We start from the raw sequence: 27072 nt of genomic DNA on the forward strand, positions 1-27072 counted from the left end.
GGAGATGAGAGAGTGGGAGGACAGCTGGCATCAGGTCTGGAGACTCACCATCGGGGTCCACCTCTCTGGCCACTTTGAGAGCCTCCGAGGTGGCCATGTCTGTGTTGGCGGCAGTCACGGCCAGGATGATGCAGTTCGGGTTGCTGATGTACTTGAGGATCAACTCTCGGATCTGGAGCTCGATGTCTTTGGGCTGGTCCCCCACAGGAACCTGGGCTCACACACAAAAACACAAACTGAGTTAACTTTAGCTTTATTGATTTGGCCCACACTTTTATCCAAAAACACAAAAACACAAACTGAGTTATCTTTAGCTTTATTAATCTGGCCCACACTTTTATCCAAAAACACAAACTGTGTTATCTTTAGCTTTATTGATTTGGCCCACACTTTTATCCAAAATCATCTATCTTCCATATTGTACAGAATTTGGTTCTTAACTTGGCTAGCTTGAAAAAGGGTGTTAGCCAGACAATAAATAACAGAATGCGGTATGACCGGTTATGAAACTACTTATCACACTCTAATAAGACACACCACGTTGCAGTACCTTTGTAATGCCAGGCAAGTCTACAAGTGTCAGGTTGACAACATGGGGGGAGAAGACCTTCAGGTGGATGGGCTCATCACTGATACCCTGAGGAAATACAATGTTAAAATCAATAGAGCCACTCATTGAAATTTAACTCATCAAAATCAAATCCACATTGACTATAATTTCATGATTTGGCATACAAATGTGGACTATGGCCTGACATAGTTAATGTAACCACATGGTGATAAGCTGTGTGCCAAAATAAAGTAGGTCACTACATTCAGCAGATAAGCTTGACTGGAGGGTATAAAGTCATACCTTGTTATTGCCAGAAATCCTTTCGGTTTCAGTTTCAATTTCTTGCCTGATTTCATCAAAGTCTGGGTAGATCTAGTGGACAAAGACATTTTTCTGATGTGACATGGTGGAGATTTTCAAAATGCCACTGTGCTAAATCCATCTGGATATCATATTTCCATTTACCAATACAGTTTCGAAAACAAAAGCCATGGCTCTAAAATAGACAGCGTAAGATATGGGGCAGTATCAGCGCTATGTATAGATGACATTGTGTGTTGAGGCATGAAGAGGTTAGCCACAGCCACAGAACCATTGCACACGTCACTTTTTTGCTCTGTTCCGTCCTTGAGGTTAGATTCACAGCTTCCCGTTTTCACAGGCAAGCACAGAAGCATCCTTAAAGACAGACAGGGCTTCAGACAGACAGGGCTTCAGACAGACAGGGCTTCAGACAGACAGAAGCATCCTTAAAGACAGACAGGGCTTCAGACAGACAGACGATAATGCAGTTACACTGGATACAGTAAACAGAGCACCCTTTCATCTGTCAGTGTCACACTTGTGGATAAAAAGGCAGATGTTATTGTGCTTTAGTAGCTCTTAGATTCACATAGTTTGTTCAGGAGGGTTGTGAGTGAACATGGCTTGGCCTGAAGGTACCTTGTTTTTGGTGTGTAGAAATTTCCCCCATTCTTCGCCATCAATACCTTTGGAAAATAAAGAAACATGAGTTGCTCAGTCCCCCAAATATTCCACAGTGTCATGGGAACCAGGTCCCACAACAGCAGCCATGGCAACACACTCATCATGTGGAAAGGCCTCTGGGGATCTAGCCTATTTGTTTGTTCAGCTGGTCTGGGATATCTTTCTGCGCTAAAAGGACAACAACCCTGTTTACAAGTTCATCGCTGGACAGACAAACAGTGTGACAAAAGGATTGCTAAAAGACATCATTTTGTGACCGGCCAAAGCGCAGTGCATCATGGAAAAAAAGAAGGTAAAAGAGACAAAGAAGTACTAGATAATGTGTTTTTTCCTTTCTCACATAAGCTACGCTAAATACAGCTAGGCTACAGGGGCATACAAAGCACATGACTGCAGTTAGTTAGGCTAGCAATAAAAACACGCTACGCTAAATACGGCTAGGCTAAAGGGGCATACAAAGGATATGACTGCAGTTAGTTAGGCTAGCAATAAAAACACAAACCTGAGAGGAGGTTACTTCAGAGTGTTTATGGACATATTTAAGGCTCCATCCACTTCCCACTCCACTCCCCAGCTTAGCTAAGGACTCCATTAATTCCATTATTTCACCCCATTTATCAAGAATAACCCAAGAATAAATGTAACCAACAATCACACTAAATCTGATACATTTAGCATGATTTGACTCCTCTGATTCCACTTAGTAAACTAGGCTAGCGACTAAGACTAAGCATTAAACAAAGAAAAGAAAAAGAATAGAACTAAATAATGGTTGCGGGATGAGGGCAAATAAAGTGAGTTCAGTCCAAAAGCTGCTCAACACAAGGCAATAAGGGCAGGGAACAAAGAAATGGAGACCTTTGGAAAGGCGGCCATTTTTCCACGCATTGGACTCTGCAGTTTGAGAGAGATGACAAGGAAAACAACAGTTAGGCTTGGCGCAGCAGCTCCCACCACTACATATGCAGCCAAGCCATAAGCAGCCCTTTGGGTCGTCATGAGAGCGCAAAGGTACACTGTTAAGTCACACAGTTAGGCTTTCACAGCATCTACACTCCCCACTGAGCAGCAGCACACTACTAGCTGACTATACAGACTTGCAAATGTCTTTTGTGTTGGACTGAAATTGAAGAGTTGCAGCATTGCCCACTTTTAAGGACAGCAGTCAAAGACCTCTCTAAAGATAAAAAACACATGGTTATATATAAATATACCTCTCTAAAGATAAAAACGCATGGTTATATATATATATATATATATGCAGTGTATCTACAGATGCTGACATCCTAGAATTCACACATTCCCAAAAAGATGTTCAAAAAGAAATTCAACTGGTTGCCTCGGTCATCATTTAAACAATAACCTCATTTAGATGGTGTAGTATCAGGAATACTTGGGCAAAACCACATTTTTTAGGCCTCTTAAAAGATGATGTTGTTTCTGTCATAACGTATTATGGTGACAGGTCTACAGCCACAAAAAACTGAGTCAGTGTCAGTCACAGTGACAAAGGACAAAATACAAAGGGCATACACGGGCCTGTCCTAAACACACCATGTGCTGACACGCACACACACATTCAGACAGCTTTCCCATTTGAGTCCCATCTCAGCACACCAGACCTCACACTCCATGCAAAACAACTGGTTACAGGACGTGATGGCAGAGAGAGGATCTCGCGTATACTACTACCATTTTCTTCGCCAGTCTTCCTTCGATCCTCTGGGTCGACATTGACAAGCTGTAAGATCAGGGGTCTGCGCGTGACGATGCCCGTGCCACGGGGCAGCACGTCCCTGCCGACCAGGCTCTCCAGCACGGAGCTCTTTCCACTGCTCTGGAAATGACAAACACAAACATCAACTCGCAAAAGTTCATCAACTGCAAACCTCATAGAGTAGGATTCAGTGAAGTTCAAGAAGGCTAAAACCACACTTTTAACATGACCCCATCACAACGTTAATAGCATGGGAACAGACTCATAAACAAATATGTTGGCATTGGATCACTGTCCTTGTGACACTGTGATGCTTTCATTTGGGCGCCAAATGGCCAGACAGACACATCCTCTTAGCGGTCCAGTGAAAGTGCAAGAATAAGCCGTCCCCTTAAACCCATCATGACAAGAATACATTCACTTGGCGCCCAAAAGACATGCAAATCCCTTATCTTAATGTGTGCAGTGGCACACCTCCATTCCACCTCAGTATGCACAATACATGCACTTAATTTAAGCACTTAAAACATTCCATATAACAATAAAATAGCCCCTGTTGATTGCCAAGCTGTGATTACACTTTGAAACAAGAACATTTGTTATGGAAGGTTTAGTGACTGCATCATTTGGTAATGTCCATTTCAGACCATAAGCAGTGCTCTAATCCCATCACAATATCAAGGAATTTATAGTTCACATACACAGCATATCTTCCACATTTTTATTGTGCATAATACCACGCAAGTTTTAGTAAGAATGACCAGAAGCAATTACATTTAAACTTGGCTATACTCTTAACCCATCAACATTCTGAACAGTGTGATCACCCTCATTAGAAGTCAACTACATCGTCATAAAATTCACTGAAACAAGACAGCATTGTCCTACTTTTAAAAAAGGGCCCTGTCCTTCACCTATGGTGGTTATCCAATGTGAACAGAGCTGTGCTCTCACGCATGCACTCTCAATAGTCAGATGCTGGGGTACAGTGTCGCATCGTTCATAGCTTGCTTACGTTAGCTACCTGCTCTGGTAGCTGGGCTAAGATGCATATCCGCAATGGCAGAGTTGCTTGTTTAAAATGTGTAATGTATACAAATTAAAACCCATTGTAATTACAAACGTATAGATATAGGTTTGTTACAGTCAAGGCAGGGTAATTCCCTGACCACGACCACCAGCTAGCTTGTAGCAAGTTACCATGTTGTGTCAAGTGTCAAACGCAGAGTAAGTCCATACTCCATACTGTCACGTTAGTGATAACATTAACCATCAAGTGACGCACAAGTCTCTTCACAAATTACACAGATTATTCGGCTAAACTTTGAACTACCATGTTTATAAGCAAGAAATAGAGACTTCTAACGTTATAGAGTAAGTGATTCCAGGTTGACTCATTGCCTTCAAATGCATCATAACGTTGCCGTTGGCTGGCTAGCTGTCCCTTACCTGCGTCCCAACCACAGCTATTTGTGGCAGCTGAATTATGTCTGCTCCGACCGTATTGAAAACATCTTGGAGTTTGTTTATGACTGGAATAAGTGCCTCCATGTTTCCAAAAACGAGTACCAGTGGAAAATGAATGGACTAGCTAAAGCAGCTACACTGCTAAATACAGCACAAAGTCATCCAATGTCCCTCACAGCGCCACCATTTAACCAACCCGGCTTGCCGAAGAACTGCGTAGATATGAGTGTGGTGCATCATGGGACTTTGAGTTGTCAGGTTGAGCAAACGAGTCACTGAAACTAAATTCCAAACTACATTTCCAAGCAATAGCTCTGCACGGAATACAACCTGCCTACACAACAGTAACTAGGGAGGGCCAAAATATTCTTATAGGGATGCATGCAAGGTTAAAAAGAAAGAAAAAAAGAAAACAAAGTTTGTCTGCCAGGAACCTGTGACTCACCAATTGCTGCAATGTGTAATAATGATGTACTATGCAAAACAAAATCACACAAGAAAAGTAAAATCAAATACTGGGCTTTTATTTCTCTTCCACTCCCAAACTATACATATGCTCCAATCTGCTTTTCTACTTTACAAACAAGTCATCCACAGGATTAATATACTGAAAGTGCTAGATAGGTCAAGTGAAATTCAACTCCTCACAAAGACAAGGCCAGCAAGTAACAGTGGTACTGTATCAACAAGAGGAATAGGGGAGCTGGCACTTAAATATTGCACATTCACAAATAACACAAAACAATGAGGTAACTGGTGATATGTCAAGGAATAAAGTATACAACCCATTCACATGTGGCCAATGTGGGCCCTATTCACCCAATCATGAATAAGGAGCAACTTGGGGATATTTCACATGGATTACATTCTGCATTACTGTGGGTTTACAGTACATCTCATTTCAAAAGAATCCAGAATGTGACCTGCAACAAACACAACAAAACACAGCCTATGGAGGTGTGTCTATGTGTGAAAATAATACAGTTAACAAGGAAAATAAAAGACAGGAAATTGAAAGCTCTTATTATCAATATGGTGCACAAAGCAGATAATTTTAAAGCAAGATGTACAGAAATCACAAAATAAGAAAAGTAAAAAGTACTTTTTGAAATCTACAGAAGCAAATGGCTACGCAATGAGGCGTGTTCACCATCACACTGCAGAGTATTGTGAACTTCTGAGGAACTGTGTAACACACCTTCAAATGAAGTTAATTTAGCAGGAAAAGGCACCTCTAACACAGAATACATGTATAACCAATGAAACATAAAAGTATTATTCTAAATGACCAGAGCAGTATTCAGAGCAAACCAGAGCAGCAATTTGGTACAAAACACTCCTGCTCCTTCAAATCCTCAGACCTCAATTAAAGAAACACGACAACATTTTGAGAAAAGATCTCATTTGCCATCTACCCCTGAGTTTTAGGATATAATACAGACCCTTCTCTTCTCTTTGTGTGCAAGAACCCAGTCTGACATCTCCACCATTAACCTATCTAGCAGAATCTACTGGAAGTGGGTTACAACGGCTAGCATACAGCTCCTAAAAGTGACAAAATAGACTTCCTAACAACTACAAAATCCTGTTTTTTACATGTTGCAACTTGTATATTCACCACATGTAGAAATACCTATGTAAAATGAGACATGCAATTTTCTAATCAGACAAAGACTCATGTTGGCAAAGCACTGCTACCTGGGTGCAGTGTTGGCATGTTGCAGCACTGTTTCCCAAGTAACGTGCGCACAGAGTTTGAGCAGTCAGTGAAGTAATAATGTACTTCTGAGGCTGGATCTGCTCAGATAATTGCTGCGTCTCATTTTACATTTGTATTTCTGCATGTGGTAAATACACAAGTTGCAAAACATAAATAAAAACATTTTGGAGTTGTAAGGAAGCCTACTATGTCACTTTTGGGACTTATAGACCCACTTCCAGTATATTATGCTAAGCTAGGCTAATGGTGGGGTGTCAGACTGGTATCCTCTTGTCCAACTCTGGGCTAGATGCCAAATAAGCTCATTTTCCCAAAATACTGGCTTGTCCTTTTAATCAAGAAGGAGAAAATTGAAAAGGCATACAGTAACATATATAACAAATGAAATATAACTGCTCCACTTCGTAAAATATGTGCGTGTGATCCTGGAACAACTCAAACGTCGGTCAGTAAATTATATAAAAAAAGTCAGTTCAATTATTTTGGAAATTGAAAATAATGTATAAATAGCTGGCAAGACATTCATTTCACAACACCATGTAGGTGACACTAAAGTTTTGGTCTAATTTGAGATTTCCAAGATTTCCTTCTGAGCTACAGAAGGAACAATACCATTGTAAGATTCAGCTAGGTTGGGTCAAAATTGAGGTTCACTAGGTTGTGACTGGTTTACCGAGACGCCAGACCAGTGTTGTCAGTGAAGTGTGCTTAGGTCTGGAACTCTCTCTCTTGACAAACAGGTGATACAGGACAAACAGGAGTGTCATCTCATACTGTCCCTATATTTTGAGACACATTGTAAACAAATGTTCTTTTCTCTGACCATCTGTGCAGTCCCCTGTATAAAGGGTCGAAAGAACTTGCAGAACCCTACATTATCTGTCCAGCTAAGTTCCAGACAAAAACATGACTACCATAAATGCACCATGACCAAGTTCTCCTCCAACCTTGTTAGGCAGCTTATACTTCTACTACAAAGAACTATTAAGTTCACTCTCTTTCACAGCAGCAAAGCTAAAGAACCTCCAAAGACCTCCCCCACAAAGAGTTTAACTCCAGGAAAGCAGGTGTTTGCTCCCATTCCATCAGGACCCACTGCAGTCTGTGTATGTGGTCACCATATTTCCTCGGCGTTGCGTCACTGTCCTACACTGTTGTTTGGTTGTGCCCTGGAACTGGCTCTCAGTCCGCTTGGACTGTCTGTCAAAGGTGAACATCTTCTCCATGTCATCGAACATGTCATCAAAGAGGCCGGCCCCGAAGCCTCCCTGGAAGTGGCGCTTGTGGCGCCCTTGGCCCTGCGCCTGCTGGTGCGCCTGCTGGTGGGCGCGCAGGTGGTCCTCAAAGTGCCGCCTGTGGTGGGCATGCCGGTTTTGGGCATACAGGTCAAAGTCCCGGAACATGTCGTCAAAGTCAAATGTGCGATGGAAGTTTTGCCCCCCTCCTGTAGCTTCCCTGAAGAAAGCACTGTGCCCCATCTGGTCATACTCCTGCCTCCTCTTCTCATCAGACAGTGTTTCATAGGCTGCAGAGAGAAAGTTCATTTTAGAACTGCATGCTGCAACAAAGAATAAGCAGCATTGACTGCAAGTGAAAGTTAAGGGATAGACAATCTAGTTACATGTGACTGAAGTTAAGGGATACACAATCTAGTTACATGTGATTGAAGTTAAGGGATACACAATCTAGTTACATGTGATTGAAGTCTGTGGACACAAATATGGTAGTTGCAAATGCAAACCATCAAACAAAATGATTCATTTTCTCACCCTCAGCGATTTCCCTGAACTTTGTTTCAGCATCAGGGCTTTTATTCTTGTCAGGGTGGAGCTTCATAGCCAACCTGTGAAATGCCTTTTTTATCTGGCGTTCAGTAGCATCTTTAGGCACACCAAGAATGTCATAGTAGTCTTTTCTGGCCAGGATAAGCTCTGTTATCATTAAGATGCATACTGCAAACATCACTGCCGATTGTGCTGTGGCCATGGTGTCTGCTTCTCCTATGAAATGGAGAAACACAAGTCACAGTAATAGTTAGTCCATGAGATCTCTGAGCCACATGGCCAGACATTTGGGAGTTTGGAGGGAAGAAATACAAAGGAAAAGCAAAGCAATAGATCAATGTCCATATTTCTTTCTTTCTATTATTTTTTTTAATTAATCACTCTTTTTATTCTGTCCCATGACAACCAGCAAAGATGCTGTAGGCCTACAGACCATTTCAGTAGCTTAACCTGCCTGTTCTTTTTGGTCAGTTTCATAATATTACAATGTAGCCTTGATGTTTTTTTTATTCTTCTTCTAATTATCTGTCCTTGTAGTGGATCTAATTTGCTAGTAACGAAATATAGAATATGGCTGGGCACTGCAGTAACTAGCGATATCATTAAGTGCCTATCCAATGTTGTTAACTTTAATGGCTTAGTAACAATGTAACGTTAACGTTAAAAAAGACTGCAGGCTATCTTCCAGGAGGTAGAAGCTAATTGCTAAATTGTAAAAATGTATCTTTCAGCTATTGTGACAGTCTCATTGGCTTATTATGAAAGATACAATTATCCGCATTAAGCACAAACATAACAACATGAAACGTGTTACTTGATAGCCTATAGTTAACGTTAACGACATTAGTCTGATGACACAACTTAACGTATAAAATAGATCAAAATATAGCTAGAAGCTACCGAACGAACGTTATCTTTACTTAACGTTACCATGCCATGCCAGTGAAGTTATCATAACAGGACACGCATTAGCTAGTTAGCTGATAACCATTAGATTACGGAAAGCCAAACAGGGTATTTGAACAATAAATTTGCCGTCTCTAGAACATAAATGATAACATTTACACTTGCCTGTAAGGTTACACCGTTGAGGGAAATGGTCAGAATATTGGTACAAATTGTCTAGCTTACTAACTGGCTAGCTTGTGTGACCGACTGACATTCTACAAGCCGTTGTCGTCCCAGGACCGAAACAACACGAAACGTAATTTCATTGGGCCATCTACATCACATGACTTTCAGGCACGTGTAGTGTGAGGACCAGACAACAAGATTGGTCAAATTGCTTACGTGCCACTCCTGATTCAGTCAGGTTGTTTATGGTTATTCTGAAGAGGATAATGTAGGCTATGTTAGGTAGGTACATTTTGCCATAAGAACAGTTCACAAATGCAGTGATTGTTACACATGCAACATTTCTTTAGCCAACGTTTTAATCCATAATCTTCAAGATAGGGAAAGTCAGAAAAGGGCAATTGCCGAAAAGTTCTTTCATCCAGGGCAGTTCTTCAATTAGCAGGTGGCGCATAACCTCAGTCCAGCTGCCGTCACCAACTCCATCAAAGATTAGTTAACTAAGATGAATCATAAGACGATTCAACCGTCTCTGACTCCATTGTCACCGCTTTTCCAAATGGGCCTATAAGTGTGATGCAATAGTGAGTGATGTGATGTCATAATTGTCACCATATTGAAGAAAGAGCTCAAACAGAAATGTTTAAGTAGGCTACTCATTTTGAAGTGAGAACTGACAAGACAAGACATATTCTGTTTCTGTAACATTTTTATGAGTATTGAAGTTTCCCACAGGTATGTCCTAGTGATTGACTGCATTACATTAATTCTGTCTGAGTATATAGACTAGGCTATCACAATTGAATAATGTATTAATTTAACAGAAGAATATACTTTTACAGTAAGTTAATCCTGTATGATCACTATAGGTGGGTTTACAGAGACTCTTTAACTGGATAGGAATAGGAATAATGGCTCAATCAGAATAAAACTGTCAATCCAACTAGAATTTTAATCAGAATGAATGGGGCTGTGTATGCCTGTATGCTGTTCTTATTTCTCATTTGAACAGCCATGGGTTATGGGTTGCCTGCTGTAGATATATATATATATATCTATAATATATATATATATATATATATATAGAGAGAGAGAGAGAGAGAGAGAGAGAGAGCAATAGCTATTCCGATTAAAGATTCTAGAGCACTTATAACCTGATGGAAATAGACCCCATGTAAACAGATGACACAAAGGTTTCATTCAGAATAGTTTAATCAAAAAAAGAACTGTCCATGTAAACCCACCTAGTAGCCTAGTAGGTGGTAGCACTAACTAGTAATCTAGCCTAGCAGCCTAGGTGGTAGCACTAACTAGTAGTCTAGGCCAAGTAGGCCTACTCCTAAAACAGCTGAATCCAACCTGCTTTGAAGTAGTCACATAATGGCCCATGTTGTAGCCCCACAGATCAATTCTGTTCTTCTGTTAGCATCCACTACAAATGGTGGGCTACCAGTTCTATAGCCTCGTTTTCAAAGTCAAAGTCAAAGTCTGCTTTATTGTCAATTTCTTCACATGCCAAGACATACAAAGAGATCGAAATTACGTTTCTCACTATCCCGGTGGAGACAAGACATAATTTTACCAATTAAGTCCACAGACAAAATTGGGTTTAACAATTGTGCAATTATGCATAGACAGTCAATATAGTAGTGCAAAGTCAGGTCAATAAATGGCTGAGGTAGTTCTGTTTGACCTAAGTAAGCAAGTGGCATAGTGGTGCAAGTTATGTAAGAGCAGCAGAAGTGTGTTGTGTTTTCAGGACAACAGGACAACAACAAGTTGCAAAGTGTGGAGTGCGCAAAGTGGAGTAGTGCAAGGCAGCCATTGTGGGTCCAAAGTCCAGGATGTTATGTAGCTGAGGGTGGAGGGGGGAGAGAGTTCAGCATCCTAACAGCCTGGTGTATGAAGCTGTTGGTGAGTCTGGTGGTGCGGGAGCGCAGGCTTCTGTACCTCTTCCCAGAGGGCAGTGGATCAAACAAATTGTGAGCGGGGTGACTTGCATCACTCACAATTGTGATCGCCTTGCGGGTGAGGTGGGTGGTGTAAATGTCTTTCAGGGAGGGGAGTGAAGCACCAATAATCCTTCCAGCTGTGTTCACTATGCGCTGCAGGGCTTTCCTGTTGTATTCAGTGCAGCTTCTGCCCCACACAGCGATACAGCTGGAGAGGATGCTCTCAATGGTGCCTCGGTAGAATGTGGTCATGATGGCTGGTGGAGCACTTGCTCGCCTGAGTTTCCGCAGGAAGTAGAGGCGGCGCTGAGCTTTCTTCGCCAATGATGCAGTGTTGGTGGTCCAGGAGAGGTCTTCACTGATGTGCACCCCCAGGAATTTGGTGCTGCTCACTCTCTCCACCACAGCACCGTCGATGGTCAGTGGAGGGTGTTGGGTGTGACCTCTCCGGAAGTCAACAACAATCTCCTTGGTCTTGCTGACGTTCAGCAGGAGGTTGTTGTCCCTGCACCACGTGGTCAGAAGGTCGACCTCCAACCTGTATTGAGTCTCGTTGCCCTCCTATTAGTACAGTACGCTGTGTTTGGAAAATAGGCTCCCGCTAGATTTTCATGTAAAAATTGATTTTTTTGCATATTTTGCTAATATAGAGTCTAAGGAACAAGATTTTTTTTTGTCTTCAAATTTTCACGATCCATCTTTAGTGTTTTTATCTGTATGTTTTAAAATAAGCGATTATATCTAGTCCGAAAAGTGATTTTCACATTTTCTTCTTTTATATTTTTTTACAATTAATTCCACTTTTTGCACGCAAAACCCATTGATAATGTAGAAATTGTGTTGGTTCTAAAACAATATCCATAGTTTTCAAACTTTGAGTGTCTGAAAAGTGTAAAAACACCTCCCTTGTTGCCTATGTCAAAAACGATTTCTTAATCTTTGCTTTTCTTGATGCTTTCCTTGACCTGCCATGCCATTCTATTGTCTACCTTAAGATAAATTTGTCTTGGAAATAATCTATAATAGTACAGGCAACACAGTACACCACTAGGTGTCATAGGCATGGGTAGTATATAGTAGGCAAAATTAACAAACAAAAGAATATAAGGTACAAACAAACAGACAAACCATGGATAAAAGTTACAAACAAACAAACAGACAGACAAACCACGGATGGCCCTCTCACAGCCTGAAGTAATACAAAAAACAAATAACTCAATGGAAAACATTGGTCAGACAGTAAACCATGTGCATTTGCTCTCTTTAATCTGGTACGCCCTCCAAATGAGCCTGGGAGCTGGTCAAGGCACCAACTTGGTCACTGTGATGCTAAGCACTAGTCCTGGTGTGTACGTATATATACTCTTTTGATCCCGTGAGGAAAATTTGGTCTCTGCATTTATCCCAATCCGTGAATTAGTGAAACACAAGCAGCACACAGTGAACCACAGTGAGGTGAAGCACACACTAATCCCGGCACTCAGGGAGCAGTGAGGGGTTAGGTGCCTTGCTCAAGGGCACTTCAGCCGTGCCTACTAGTCGGGGTTCGAACCGGCAACCCTCCGGTTACAAGTCCGAAGCGCTAACCAGTAGGCCATGGCTACCCTCAATGAGTCTCCAACTACAGGGTTACTGAGGCCTGGCTCCCTCCCGATACCCCCATGAGGCTGTGGAGCAGCCAGTGCTGGTGGGCTGGATGAATCTTGACTGGTGGGAACAAGTTTAAGCTCGGAGCGATGCATGGTCTTAAGGGGGCCCTCCTCCCCATACGGCCTGATCTTATAGTGTGTGCCAAAAAATGTACATTACATTTAGCAGACACTTCTTGACCAAAGTCACTTACATACTGTATGTCAGCTATATTACAATGGATCACATTGTCCCCGAAGAAACTTGGGGTTAGATAGATAGATAGATAGATAGATAGATACTTTATTGATCCCTAGGGGAAATTCAAGGTCACAGTAGCATACAGACAACATACACACACATTCACTAACAGCAGAAAAAGTAATTAAAAGTATATAATATAAAAAACACAACTAAGCAATAAGGACTGTAGAATATAAAGAATATACTAAATATACTAATACAAATTATATTAAATAAAACTTAATCTAAATCAATTCTAAAAAACAGTATCCACATAGTGGGTGATTAATCAATCAGGTGCGCTTGCAATGACTGAAATAGGGACTGAGCCTGTGGTCCTCTGTGCATAAGGTAAGGTAAGGTGCTCTTTGTGAATGAGTGTCATGGTGATGGTGTAAATGAGTAAGTCAAACAGTCCAAGAATAAAGTCTATATATCTATATATAAATAACTATATTAAGAAAGGTATAAGTGTGGTCACAGTTCGGCTGTGGCATGGAGGGAGGGGTTGTGCATATGTGCTAATAAAGCACGCAAACAGTGAGGCAGAAGACAATGGTAAAGTGGCTAGTGGACAGACAGTTCAAGACATGGAGGTGGTGAAGAGGCAGACAGACTATGCGAAGTCTATTTCTCCTCTTCCCTTAAGTGATGCATTGAACAGTTTAATGGCCCTGGGGATGAATGACTTCCTTAGTCTGTCTGTTGTGCAAGGCAGTGAGCGAAGTCTCCAGCTGATCAGGCTCTTCTGCTTAACAATAGTGCTGTGGAGTGGATGACACTCATTGTCCAAGATGTTGATCAGTTTGTTCAGGGTCCTTTTGTCAGATAGTGAAGTGATGCACTCCAGTTCAGCTCCCACTACAGAGCCAGCTTTCCTTACCAGCCTGTCAAGTCGCCCCACATCCTTCTTCTTTGTGCTTCCTCCCCAACATACCACTGCATAGAAGAGGACGCTGGCAACAACAGACTGGTAGAACATCCTGACTATTATAACCTAATCCTGACCTATTATAAGGCACTTAACCATCCGGTTAAGTATTATAATATTGGAAGACGGGAATTGAACCAACTTTCAGGCTACTACACGCTAGCCCAGCTCCTTAAGCACTACATTACCACCACCCACTAGAAAAAGACTAGAGTGCCAGGTGGTAATATGGGTACGGTGTCAGGACCACCATGCCTACGATATGCCACAGCCACTTCTAAGTGTCTACTAGCACTAGCATAGACAGAAGTCAGGTACTCTTGATGTTGCACCACCCAATCAGTCGGTGGACTGTGGACTGTCCCTGTGGTCACCTCCAGTATTTCCAAGTAGGTGGTCGACTGGTAACTGTGGCTTCTGAGCGAACATCAGCTCGTATGGGGAGTGCTGTGTGGACAATTATTTTCTCTCAAAAATATTGTGCACGTATTCTGACTACCATGAGGCTTCTTGACTTTGTTAACACAGGACATCTGAACACACAAAACAAAGTTTGGTAAGTTTTATAACAATTTGAGTGTTTTATTTAACTTTAGAACACACATGTGTATTTCCGGTCAAAAATGACCGGCCGTTAGAAATGAATGAGTGAGGAAATGGTAAGTGTTTAAAATTGAGTCCAGGCACATACTTATTGATCAGATGGACTGTATATGTACTTCTGTACATTAACACACACACACACACACACACACACACACCTTCACTCCCCCTCTTTGCTTCTAAGCCAGCCTTCTAAGCCCCCACTGGAACCTTTCCCCAATTGAATCTCAGGTCAGTGAGGCCTGCAGGCCATAAATAGCAAATGGAAGTACAAAACATGCCTACGATATGCGACAGCCACTTCTAAGTGTCTACTAGCACTAGCATAGACAGAAGTCAGGTACTTTTGATGTTGCACCACCCAATCAGTTGGCCGTTCTTTTAAGGCTCTGAATCCAGAAAGAGTTCTGAAGGCAAACCTGAACGTGACTACATTGAATGTTAACTATCCAATATTCAGATGTCTCTTTTTTTTGTAATTGAAATGTATGAAAATTTGTGCATAATTAATGAGATATTGTTAAATTACATCCATAAACATATTTTCAGAAAACTTGTAATGCAAGAAAATATTGTCTCTACATACATAATCAACTAGTAAAGTTTCATAAGAATATCAAAGAGTTACATTTTTTACCCTATTCACCCGTTCTATGGAGGCCAGTTTTAGGCCGCAAATCCTAATTAGCAGGTTTAAAACTAAAAAATCAGCTAAGTAAATATGATATTCAGAATCAGCACCCAAAGATTAGGCAAAATACCCTCTTTACCAGTGTTTTCTCACATTTGACCCCCAAGTGATAGTAGTCCCAGTCTTAATTATGCATTATATAAATGATGATGTCATCTAAGTGTGAAAATGGATCATGAAAATTTGAGGACAAAAAAATCTTGTTCCTTAGACTCTATACTAGCAAAATATGCAAAAAATCAATTTTTACAAGAAAATCCAGTGGGATTACACAAGACACCGTACTATATTGGGTTCACAGTCAAATGTGACCAATTGACAATTATTTTCTCTCAAAAATATTGTTAACTTATTCTGACTACCATGAGGCTTCTTGACTTTGTTAACACAGGACATCTGAACACACAAAACAAAGTTTGGTAAGTTTTATAACAATTTGAGTGTTTTATTTAACTTTAGAACACACATGTGTATTTCCGGTCAAAAATGACCGGCCGTTAGAAATGAATGAGTGAGGAAATGGTAAGTGTTTAAAATTGAGTCCAGGCACATACTTATTGATCAGATGGACTGTATATGTACTTCTGTACATTAACACACACACACACACACACACACACACACACACCTTCACTCCCCCTCTTTGCTTCTAAGCCAGCCCCCACTGGAACCTTTCCCCAATTGAATCTCAGGTCAGTGAGGCCTGCAGGCCATAAATAGCAAATGGAAGTACAAAACTGGTTATATCCAATAGAACACAAGTTGATATAAAGGTCTATCACAACATTAGATGATAATATGTGTAATACTATGGATTTATAACTAGTTATAATGCAGCGGCCATTTTTGACCGGGAGCACAAAACTACAGTAGTAAACATAAAACACATCAGGAGGGCTAGTGATCATAAAACCATAAACTCTACCATGTCTTGGTTGGGAGATTGGCCACATACAAGATCACGTATAGCCTATTGTTCATCATAGTGTTAGTATTAGAAAAGTGCCATATTGCCCAAAAAATTCTGACTTGCTAAACGGCTGGTTGTTGAGTGTCACATTACAAGAACGTTCCTTATTCTGGAACCTTTCATATTCAGGCACGAATTGGCTACGACAAATTCGACAAAATCAGGCTGAAACATGTAATCTGACCAAACCATTAAATACAGGCATTCTGAGCACACACACACACACTGCAATGGCAAAAACATATTCCTAAGTAAGTGTACAGCTAAACTTATTTTTCTGAAATATGTTTATATTTTAGGGGAGGATGTAGATCAGATGAGATACCTTGAGACGGAGAGGGAGAGGAGAAAACTGCAAGCTGGAGTACATGGGAGATACAGACAGACTGAAAGTCACTGAGAAACATCAAGAGAGAATGAGAGAGATTGAGAGGTTCACTGACATTGCAAGACTCAGGCAGAAAGCTAGAGATGGAGAGACTCTTAGACAAAGAAAGACATGAACTGAGAATGAGAGTTAGAGAAACTGAGTGGAATTGAGTGGGAAAGAGAGAGAGAATTGGAGTACATCAGGCAAGTGGAAAAGGTAGGGCAGTAAAGAGGCATGAAGAAAGGCTCTGGCAGCTTGAACGTAAATACCAACAGAAGTGGGAAAAGAAGATGCTAAAGTTGGACAGACAACTAGAGAAACAGAAACAAATTACAAAGAGGAGAGATGAGACATCTTTGAAATTGATTGAACAATGTTGTGAGACTGAAGTGATTGGACTTAGAAAAACACTGACTGAAATTGAGGAAAATAAAGATGTGGAAAGCCTGCCAGAAACACAAACGGTGAGATGCGTGGATCTACAGGGAGAGCTGAAGCAACTGGCAAAGGAAAATTACTCTGAAGGACAACTATATAAAAGACAGTGGGGGCAAGAGATTATTAAGATTGAGCATGAGAGAGGAATGATACCAGAACAAGACAGAGGGCTACAGATGGAAGAGGAGATTAAGAAAATGGAGAGAGAATATGAGATGGATAAAGACATGGAGCTGAAGAGGCATGAAGAAACATGGACGGGAATCGAGGAGAAGCACAAGGAATGGGGGAAGAATTCCAGAGAGTTGGAGAGAGAGAGGAAAGAAAGCAGCCAGCACAGAAAAAAGAACAAGTGTTGTTGAAGGACAGAGAAAATGAAGAGACAGAAAAGGAGGCAGAACTACAGAATATGGAAGGTGGAGGGGAAAGAATGGATGAGAGAAGACAAACAAAAAGTTGAGAAAAAGACAGATTCAGAGCCAAAGTTGCAAGATGGAGAGGGAGTTTTGGATGAAAATGAGGGAGAACCTATGACAAAGGTATAGAGAAACCAGTCAAGGGAATGGGATAGTTGAGAGAATTCAGATCAAATGATGAGAAAATGATTGACCCAGGACAAGAGCCACTACTGAAGGAAAGGGAAGCAAAAAAGATGTTTCAATTTGGGCCAATGGAAAAGAAACAAGAAATGGAAAAGAAACCACATGAATTGGTGGATGGTTGGCCTGGAGAAATGGATACAAACGGGAAGTGAGGAGAGATGGAGGGACTCTCACTGTGAGATTCCAGTGTTGTAGTGCTCGAGTCCGAGACTCAAACTCGAGTCCGAGTCATTAGCTAAATTCAGAGACTCGTGACTTGACTTGGATTTGAGCACTAAAGGACTCGAACATGGACTTGGACTCGTGCATTCACACTCGCGATGACTCGTCGAGGACTCGACTTTTTTTTGTAATATATCATAAGACTATAATTGTAGTATGTCATTAGGCTATAATTTGCTATATGATTTTAATATCTAAATTATTTGTAATAGGCTACTAATTTCAGTTCAAGGGAATGTTAGGCTACTGCTTCGTGGCATACATCGCAAGTCACATCATGTTCACATGCAAAGCAAACTAACGTTAACTTTAACACCAAAATGCCTGGAAATATGGCCGCCGCTATTTCAATGTACAGTGATGGCCAAAAGTATTGGCACCCATGCTAAAGTTGACTGAAAAGAGGAATATAAAATCATCTTTTGGAAATTGATCTTAATGCCTTAAGTGAAAAATGAGGAAATATCTAACCTTTAAGGACACCAATTTCCTTAGTGAATGAATAATGTATCATAAATAAATAAATGTTCTTCCTTAAAATACAGGGGTCATAAGTATTCCCACCCCTATGTTAAATTCCCATAGAGACAGGCAGATTTTTATTTTTAAAGGCCAGTTATTTCATGGATCCAGAATACTGTGCATCCTGATAAAGTTACCTTGGCCTTTGGAATTAAAATAGCCCCACATCATCACATACCCTTCACCATACCTAGAGATTGGCATGGGTGTTATTTCAGTTAGCCTATTAGCTGGTTTGATTTGCATTGAGCTCAATGAGCATCAAACCAGCTAATAGGCTAACTGAAATAACATATTTTCTCGTTGCACTACCTTACTTACCTTACTAATCTACATTGTATGCCTTTTGCACAGGGTGTATTTTACTTGTGTCTGGTTTAGTAATAAAAGTACATTGTCTGTTTATTACTGTCTATATTGGTAGTATATTGCATTCTCTTTGACTTACTTCATCTACTGTGTTTTGTCTGCATTGTATTATGAAGGCTAGTATAGGCTGCTTTCTGTACTGCTAGAGAGACATTGTTTCCTGTGTGCGTAAACATCGGCCATTAAAGCACAATTCTGATCTAATTCGTCTACAGTTCTGGCACCCAAAGATGATTTACCAAGTCTTTATAGGATAATTCTTTTGAAGAACATTCAATTATTTGTTTTTCAGCCTGGGCTCTCAAATAGTGTTGTGTGATATTGTATCGTCAACTGTTGGTATTTCAACTATATTATCATATCATAAATTTGAGTTGCATAATAATGTTTTTGCCTTTGCACAGGGTCTAAAATGATCCCTTACCATTCCACAAACTTTTTTGTCAAAATGTAAGCTCATCACTTCATCCACAACTGCTGGATGGCAAGAAATTTTCTTGAACGAAAGTAAAACTGATATAATTATTTTTGGCCCTCCAAGTGATGTTTCTATCTTGAAAATGCACTAGGACCTCTCTCTGCAAACTGCCACAGTGAAGTCAAGAATCTCAGGGTTTTCTTTGACTCTTTACATTTTAATAAGCAAGTAAACAGTGTGGTCAAAGGCAGCTTTTTCCAGTTAAGAACCATTGCAAAACTGAAGCCCTTTCTGTCCTTCTCCGATCTTGAAACTCGTATACATGCTTTCATAACATCTAGACTAGATTATTGCAATTCATTATATGCAGGCCTGACCCACTCCACTCTCAACAGACTTCAGCTAGTTCAAAATGCAGCAGCTAGATTATTAAGTGGCTTTAAGAAACATGAGCATAACTCCTGTGTTAGCTAAGCTGCACTGGTTACCTTTTTTACTTTTTGTCAAAGCCCTCAGTGGTTTGGCACCTAGTTACATAGGTGACCTACTAATTCCGTACAGCGCTCCAAAATCACTTAGGTCTTCATCTCAGAATCTTCACTGTATCCCCAAAACACGCCTTCAAACCAAGGGTGATAGAGCCTTCTCTGTTGTTGCCCCCCAACTCTGGAATAGTCTACCTGTACATATTAAGTCCTCCCCAACCATTGACTGTTTTAAGTCTAAATTAAAGACTTTCATTTTCTCCCAAGCTTTTAATCTACCTTAATACACCCCCCCCCCCCCCCCCCCCACACACACACTCTTTATTCTTTATTTTAGACTAATATGTTTATTATTTTAATTATTTATTTATTTTCCACTATGTTATATTATTATTGTTGTTGTACCATTGTCATTGTTTTATGTTTGTTTGTAAGCACTTTGGTTCAACTCAGTTGTTTTTAAATGTGCTATAGACATAAAGTTGACTTGACTTGTGTTGCAGGTAGTGGTGCTGGCTCTTCTTACCCCACTATCATCTACACTGAAATCAATAAGCCAATGAAGTGTAATAATTTAAATATTCAGGCATCAGCATGCACATTCACAAATGACATTGCAAACCGATTATACATATAAAATATACAGTTAGACTATTTATAGAGGATGTAATGTCTGAGAATAAAATAAGACACTACAAAGAAAATATACATTTATTTTTTCACTGAAAATATATATAAAAAAATCTGCTGGAACCAAGAGGGTTTCACCACATCGATATTCACACCCTATCTGATCCAATCCTTTCAAGGAAAGTCTGGTCAGATAGCATTGATGTGAGGTGACTGAAATGATTAACGAGATTTAATCACTCAAGCTATCAGCCACTATGTGAAAGCAGCAATGAGGTATGCAGTCAGATGGAATTTGAAAGTGTCTCTATTTTATCTTCCCAATGTGTTCAGGGCTGAAGCATGGAGCAGCTGACCTGTTGGTGGGGGATCGCAACTCTAATCATGTGTGTTGATAGGAACATTGATAGGTCATGTATAAAAGCAGTGAAACATCAGCTCTACCAAACCACAAAGGACACCCTCTCAGCCAGCTGCATTGTACTGCTGAACACATCCTGAAAAACATGGTAAGCGTATTCTAAGCTTCTGAAATAAATTGTTAATTTGTAATGTATAGGTTTGATAGTTGGAGGTTATATGATATGGTTCATTTGTAATGTATAGGTTTGATAGTTGGAGTTTATATGATATGGTTCAGTTATAATGTATAGGTTTGATATAGTTGGAGGTTATATGATATGGTTCATTTGTAATGTGTAGGTTTGATATAGTTGGAGGTTATACATTTGTAATGTTTGATTAGTTGGAGGTTATATGATGGTTCTCAATGTCTTTTATGTCTGTCTGTGCAGGAGTGTGAGCTAAAAAATATTGTACTGAGATCAGGAGATCAACTGAAAATACAGGGGATAATCGTCAGTGATGCAAACAGGTACGGAGACAATAGATAAGCAGTAAAATACCAATGTTAAAATGTTGGAATGTTATTAAGAAGACAGCTGGATATTACAATAAATAAGCAAAGTAAAATACCAATGTTAAAATGTTGGAATGTTATTAAGAAGACAGCTGGATATTACAATAAATAAGCAAAGTAAAATACCAATGTTAAAATGTTGGAATGTTATTGAGAAGACAGCTGGATATTATAATAAATAAGCAAAGTAAAATACTAATGTTAAAATGTTGGAGTGTTATTGAGAAGACAGCTGGATATTATAGTGTTGTTACAATGTTATTTAGAAGACAGGTACATTTTAAATTGTGTTGATTCTTTGATCAGTGGCTTGGCCATGTTTTTGTTAATATGATTTGTTGTCGGACAGGTTCCAGATTGATCTTGGTACTGATAAGGATAACCTAGCCATGCACTTCAACCCACGCTTCAGAGATGAGGTTGTGATTGTCTGCAACTCCAAGCATAAAAGTACCTGGGGAGATGAGGAAAGGCATGACAGAAACCCCCTCCACCCAGGCACAATGGTGAAGGTATGGAGAATGAAAGAGAATATGATCTGTTTTATTTCATCAGGCACAACTTTGAATGATTTCCGTATACTATATACTTTATATATTGCAGCAGTGCAGTAAAGAACTTGTGCAGGCCTATATGGTTTAGATTGAAAGTTATAGGCCTACAGTTTCATTTATTATATCAGTTGCAATTAAATAACTAATGAATTAAATAATGGAAATATTTGAAAATATTTAAATATCATGACCTGTATTTTATGTATGAGTTATTTGTTATAATTTCTTATTTTAGGTAATAATTTGTCTTACTTGTTTTCTTAATGTAGGTTAGAGTTAAGTTGGCTGGCAACCTGTTTGAGGTGGAACTTCCTGATGGAGAGGAGATCCAATTCCCTAATAGAGAAGGCCTGGATGTCATCACTTATGTTAGGGTTAAAGGGGATTTTAAGCTCACCTCTTTCAAGATCTATTGATTTTATTTTATCATACCAAGATGTCTCAGATATTGTGGCAAAAACGCAGCGCAACAATAAAGTGGGGGTTTTTTTGCGCTACACTGTCTGAGTCTCTGTGGATACATAAGTTGATGCGAATGTGGATACATAAGTTGATGTGAATGTGGATATATAATGCTGTATACACTACTCCTCAGCTTCTAGCATTTTATACTCTGTGACTCTTAATAATATAGATGTTTGGCTACAGAACTGATTTTTTGTTACAGTATACCGAGTCATGGGCCATGTGATGCTTTTTATATTACACCCTAGGGCATGTTTCTCAAATGATCTGAAGTGATAGACCTAAACAGTTAACAATTAATGCAAGATAGGTCCTTCAGTAAACAGCAAATACAGATACAAGTCTTTCATCCCAAAATATATAAACAGTAGACTTCTCAACTTTGCTCAATGTGATGCCAGAACTTATTGGTGGATAGGAATGTATGGCATTTATATGGCTGTAGCAAATAGCAATTACTAACAATCAAGGGTGACTGAACACTCATGACAAGTCAATGAGATTAATTGCACCATGGAAGTATGGATTGAACAGTGCACCCTCTAGTGACATTTAAAGTGTTCTGCAGGTTGTCTAAAAAGTACATTGTTACAAGTTACAAGTTGTAGGCTATAATGTAGCCTATATATAATGTATAACGTCAATTCATACATGAAAACAATAATAAAGCAGTGGTAATAGTGTACATGAGTACATGAAACAATAATAAAGCAGTGGTAATAGTGTACATGAGTACATGAAACAATAATAAAGCAGTGGTAATAGTGATAAACACACACACATACACACACATATAAATGAAATAAAGATTATGTTGGAAGATACAGTCAAATGAACTCAAGTGAAGGGGAGAAATAAAAGGTGTGATTATAGTGTTAATAATGAAATAAAATAGGCAAATCATTTTTAAATAAAAATAAGAATGGACTTATTTACTAGTTTAATTATATTAGTAAACTAGAAATGCAATTTCAAGGAATTACCAGTGCATGAAAATGCTAAAGTTGTGATGTAAAATCATGTATAGTTAAAACAGATAATACAGAGATGGTTACTACGGTGATGCTAGGATAGACATGGTGGTTGCATAGCTTAATAAAAGTTGATAGTTTAAAAGTAGACTGTTTAAAAGCTGAATGTAGATAGTTTACAAGTTGTTGATAGACAGTAGATAGTTTAAAAGTTGTTGATAGACAGCTAGTTTAATAGATAGTTTAATGATAGTTTAAAAGTAGACAATTTAAAAGTTGAAGGTAAATAGTTTAAAAGTTGTTGACAGACTGGAAGTTTAATGAATGTTGATATTCAAATAGTTTAATGGCTGTGTATAGGTAGATATTTGATGATAACTGAAAGTTGGAATGGCTCTAATGTTTGCTAGTAGTTATGCTAAGATTTTTAACGATGCTAACCATGCTACTTAGCTAACGTTTTCTAGCAGTTTAATGAATGTTGATATTCAAATAGTTTAATGGCTGTGTATAGGTAGATATTTGACGATAAGTGAAAGTTGGAATGGCTCTAATGTTTGCTAGCAGTTATGCTAAGACTTTTAATTCTGTTAACCATGCTACTTAGCTAATGTTTTATAGTAGTGCTAGCAATGCTAACATGCTGACCATGCTACTTAGCTAACTTAGCTAACGTTTTCTAGCAGTTTTTTGCTAAACATGCTAACTATGTTAGCAATGCTAACTATGTTAACCATGCTACTTAGCTAACTTAACTAACATTTTCTAGCAGTTTTGCTAAACATGTTAACTATGCTAGCAATGCTAACATGCTAACTATGTTAACCATGTGACTTAGCTAACCAAGCTTATCATTTTTAATAGTTATGCTAACTATGCTAACTAGCATGCTAACATGCTAACTATGCTAACCATGTGACTTAGCTAACCTAGCTAATCATTTTTAGTTGTTATGCTAACTATGCTAACTAACATGCTAACTATGCTAACTATGCTAACCATGTGACTTAGCTAACCTAGCTAATCATTTTTAGCAGTTTTGCTAAAAATGCTAACAATGCTAACATACTAACTTTGCTAACCATACTAACTAGCTACAGTGGGTAGGAGTCATAGTTGATGAAAAGTGTTGACGTAGTTGATGACAAGTTAAAAGTTGTTGATAGACAGCTAGTGAATGTATATAGTTTAAAAGTTTAAAAGTTGAATGTAGATAGTTTAAAAGTTGTTGATAGACAGCTAGTTTAATAGATAGATAGTTTAATGATAGTTTAAAAGTAGACCGTTTAAAAGTTGAATGTAGATAGTTTAAAAGTTGTTGATAGACAGCTAGTTTAAAAGGGGGGGGTTACATGTTCCATATGTGTTGTGCATGCATTACTTGAAAAGAACTAGCTCCAGTTATGTATGAACAGTGAAGGTAACGATCTCTTGTGAAAAACGTGAACTTGAAGAAGTGAAAATTGAACAATATGAACTATGAATATTGAACAACTTGAAGCTACATCTATAAGTGTGAACATGCTTAACAAAATATGGGAACAAAACATGGGAACTAAACGTGCATTACGAATATAATCAGTGGGAGCCCTGCTTGTTTCCCTGCAACAAGAAGCTTCCATCTGGGGGTAATGGAAGACAGTGACACCCTCAGTGTGTTTGAAATGTCCAGTCGATTGCGCAATTTGTCTAGTTGCAGTCATTGCCGAAAACCCGGCCTCGCATAGATACGTGGTGGGAAACGTTTTCAGCGCTTTTACGGCTATCTCGGGATATTCTGCTTTGGTTTTGATCCAAAAACCTGCCAGAGAGGTTTCCTTATACACACTCTTAAGACCACCATCATTTGCAATTTCGATCAACTGCTCTTCCTCCTGCGCTGATAAGTTAGGACTATTCGGGATATTGACAAATGGGTTGCGGACTCACTCATTGGTTTGCCGTGGATCTTTGAAGGATGGGAAGTAACGCTCAAACTCATTTGAGAGCGCAACAAGGTGATCGCGCACCAGCTGCGAGAGAAAGGGCCCTGCCTCAGTCTCTCCCAAAACCCCCACTACTTTTTGGAACATATCAAATACACCCCGGTCCACTCGTCGTCCCTACAAATCAAGCTTGGCTTTAAATGCAGCGACTTTATCTGCCAGTTTAAAGACAGTCGTCATTCTCCCCTGGAGTGACAGGTTGAGGTCATTAAGCAACCCGAATATGTCACACAGGTAAGCGAGTTTTGACACCCAGTCCTCATCACTAAAATGTGCAGCTAACGGTGACTTTTTTTCTGTAAGAAATCTCTGCAGCGGCTCTCGCAACTCAAACACTCTGGCCAGTGACCTGCTAAAGATGCTTGTTTTTTGTTGCTCATTCTAGCAGTTTAGCTAACTTCGTGTGACACTACCGTTCGCCAAGAACTGATCAAGTCAAGTGAGCTGACCTGAGGCTGCGCAGCGCTGAAGGCAATATGTAAAAGTGTTGAAGGCGGGACAGACAGACGTAAGAAAATAGACCTTGCAAAATGCAAACATGCGTGCAATCAAACAACTGCATATAGGCCTATGCCATGTAAAAACGTGACATTATTGCGAATTAAATTTAGTTTAGTTTGCATGCATTTTTTTTTAAACTCATGTCGTAGGCTACGGCCCGGTTAGGAATGTCCTGCGGCCTGATACCGGGTGGTTGGGGACCGCTGCAGTGGATTATTGTAGTGAGGACTTTTATTTTGAAACAGTTTTGGACAAAGGAAACAGTTGAATAGGATGTGTAGTCTTAATTGACCCAGATTGAATGCTTAAAGCCTGAGGCTGCAGGTGGCCTGAACACCTGCCATAGGATTCTAATTGCTTAACGGCCATATTATGATGTCACAATCGGCAATGTTAAGTCTATGGGGATTTTTAAAAAGTTTTTCTTTAATAGTTTAAAAAGTATAAAAGTTTCAAAGTTGAAAAGACATAGCAGCTTGGTCCGTTTGAAGACCTACGTTACAAAGTTTGAACGAAGTTTCTAAGTTAAACTGTTCAAGAGAAATTCCGTACAGAAAAAGTGGTAAGCGGAATAATAATAATAAGTTGTTGTTGATGTTGTTGCCTTGGAAGAACAGTACAGTGCATTTTCATGCACTGTAATTATAATAGTATAGTTTTTATAGTATATTTAGTATTTAGTATTTTAATATCATGTTTATCTTCTACTTCCGTGCACGCGCAAGGAAACCAGAAGGAACACATCACGGGGGCAGATATTTGCCAGCACCAGAGCCGGTTTACGGAGAGCCGGATCACTCCCTTAGACGGCTAAATTTGTCTCTTTCACCTGGTTGTCGTTGAGAAATTGAAGATTTGATTGTGGTTTCTGCAAGCTCAATATGGATTATAGGTCAAAAGTTGAATGAAGGAGTAGTCACGTCCTTTTGATTTCTTACAGGTTAGGTTGTCGTTGTTGCCCACAACACACGCTTTCTGCTAATGAATGACGTCATTGACACATTTGAAAGGCTTTTTAGAACAAATAAGTGACTCAAAAAAATAATACTCAGCGGTTTGTATTTTCTCTGCCCCCTCTTTTGACTGCAACATTCGATTTTCTGGGCAAAAAATTATATCCCGAGAAAAGTGGATTTGTGAAAAGAAGTGAAGTGAAAAGAGGGATACAGCTCCATAGGCCTCCATTCATTCTATTATTCGTGAGCGCCCTCGTGTGGAACCAGAAAAGGAACTGCAACCAGTTCAGAAAACGGAAGTTTCCCGAGAGTGGCGGTTCTCCCCTTATTAGACATTTCTCTGC

The 27072-nt window shown here is 39.6% G+C and overlaps 3 protein-coding genes across 9 annotated transcripts in view; 1 reads left to right on the forward strand and 2 right to left on the reverse strand.

Moving 5' to 3' along the window:
- The window catches only part of dnm1l (dynamin 1-like), a 27027-nt gene extending 22096 nt beyond the window's left edge, over positions 1-4931 (reverse strand). For 2 of the 4 annotated variants that reach the window (XM_042110610.1, XM_042110608.1), the window contains exons 1-7: positions 4707-4931; positions 3233-3377; positions 2399-2434; positions 1496-1542; positions 854-925; positions 551-637; positions 49-211 (exon numbers count right to left, since the gene is read on the reverse strand). In XM_042110610.1, the coding sequence (XP_041966544.1) occupies positions 49-211; positions 551-637; positions 854-925; positions 1496-1542; positions 2399-2434; positions 3233-3377; positions 4707-4808 (652 nt within the window). In that variant the 5' untranslated portion in view covers positions 4809-4931. The remainder of the gene's footprint in view (positions 1-48; positions 212-550; positions 638-853; positions 926-1495; positions 1543-2398; positions 2435-3232; positions 3378-4706) is intronic. The other 2 variants (XM_042110611.1, XM_042110609.1) reach the window with 1 other exon arrangement.
- Positions 4932-5232: 301 nt separating this feature from the next.
- On the reverse strand, positions 5233-9427 carry dnajb9a (DnaJ heat shock protein family (Hsp40) member B9a). Its single transcript, XM_042111038.1, has 3 exons — positions 9300-9427; positions 8214-8444; positions 5233-7969 (listed from the first exon to the last, which is right to left on the reverse strand). The coding sequence occupies exons 2-3, from the start codon at positions 8428-8430 to the stop codon at positions 7530-7532; spliced, it is 657 nt and encodes a 218-aa protein (XP_041966972.1). The 5' UTR covers positions 8431-8444; positions 9300-9427; the 3' UTR covers positions 5233-7529.
- Positions 9428-9488: 61 nt separating this feature from the next.
- Positions 9489-22347, forward strand: LOC121724598 (galectin-2-like). Of its 4 annotated transcripts, none has more exons than XM_042111277.1 (5): positions 9489-9584; positions 20711-20886; positions 21172-21251; positions 21646-21808; positions 22120-22347. In XM_042111277.1, exons 2-5 carry the CDS (start codon positions 20791-20793, stop codon positions 22264-22266), a joined length of 486 nt encoding a protein of 161 aa, XP_041967211.1. In that variant the 5' UTR covers positions 9489-9584; positions 20711-20790; the 3' UTR covers positions 22267-22347. The 4 variants fall into 4 exon arrangements, with proteins under 4 accessions (XP_041967211.1, XP_041967212.1, XP_041967213.1 ...); XM_042111278.1 differs by lacking the exon at positions 9489-9584 and adding an exon at positions 9595-10037; XM_042111279.1 differs by lacking the exon at positions 9489-9584 and adding an exon at positions 20229-20313.
- Positions 22348-27072: the final 4725 nt, after the last annotated feature.

Source organism: Alosa sapidissima, chromosome 11 (genome assembly GCF_018492685.1).
Source record: "Alosa sapidissima isolate fAloSap1 chromosome 11, fAloSap1.pri, whole genome shotgun sequence".
NCBI classification, from domain to species: domain Eukaryota; kingdom Metazoa; phylum Chordata; class Actinopteri; order Clupeiformes; family Clupeidae; genus Alosa; species Alosa sapidissima.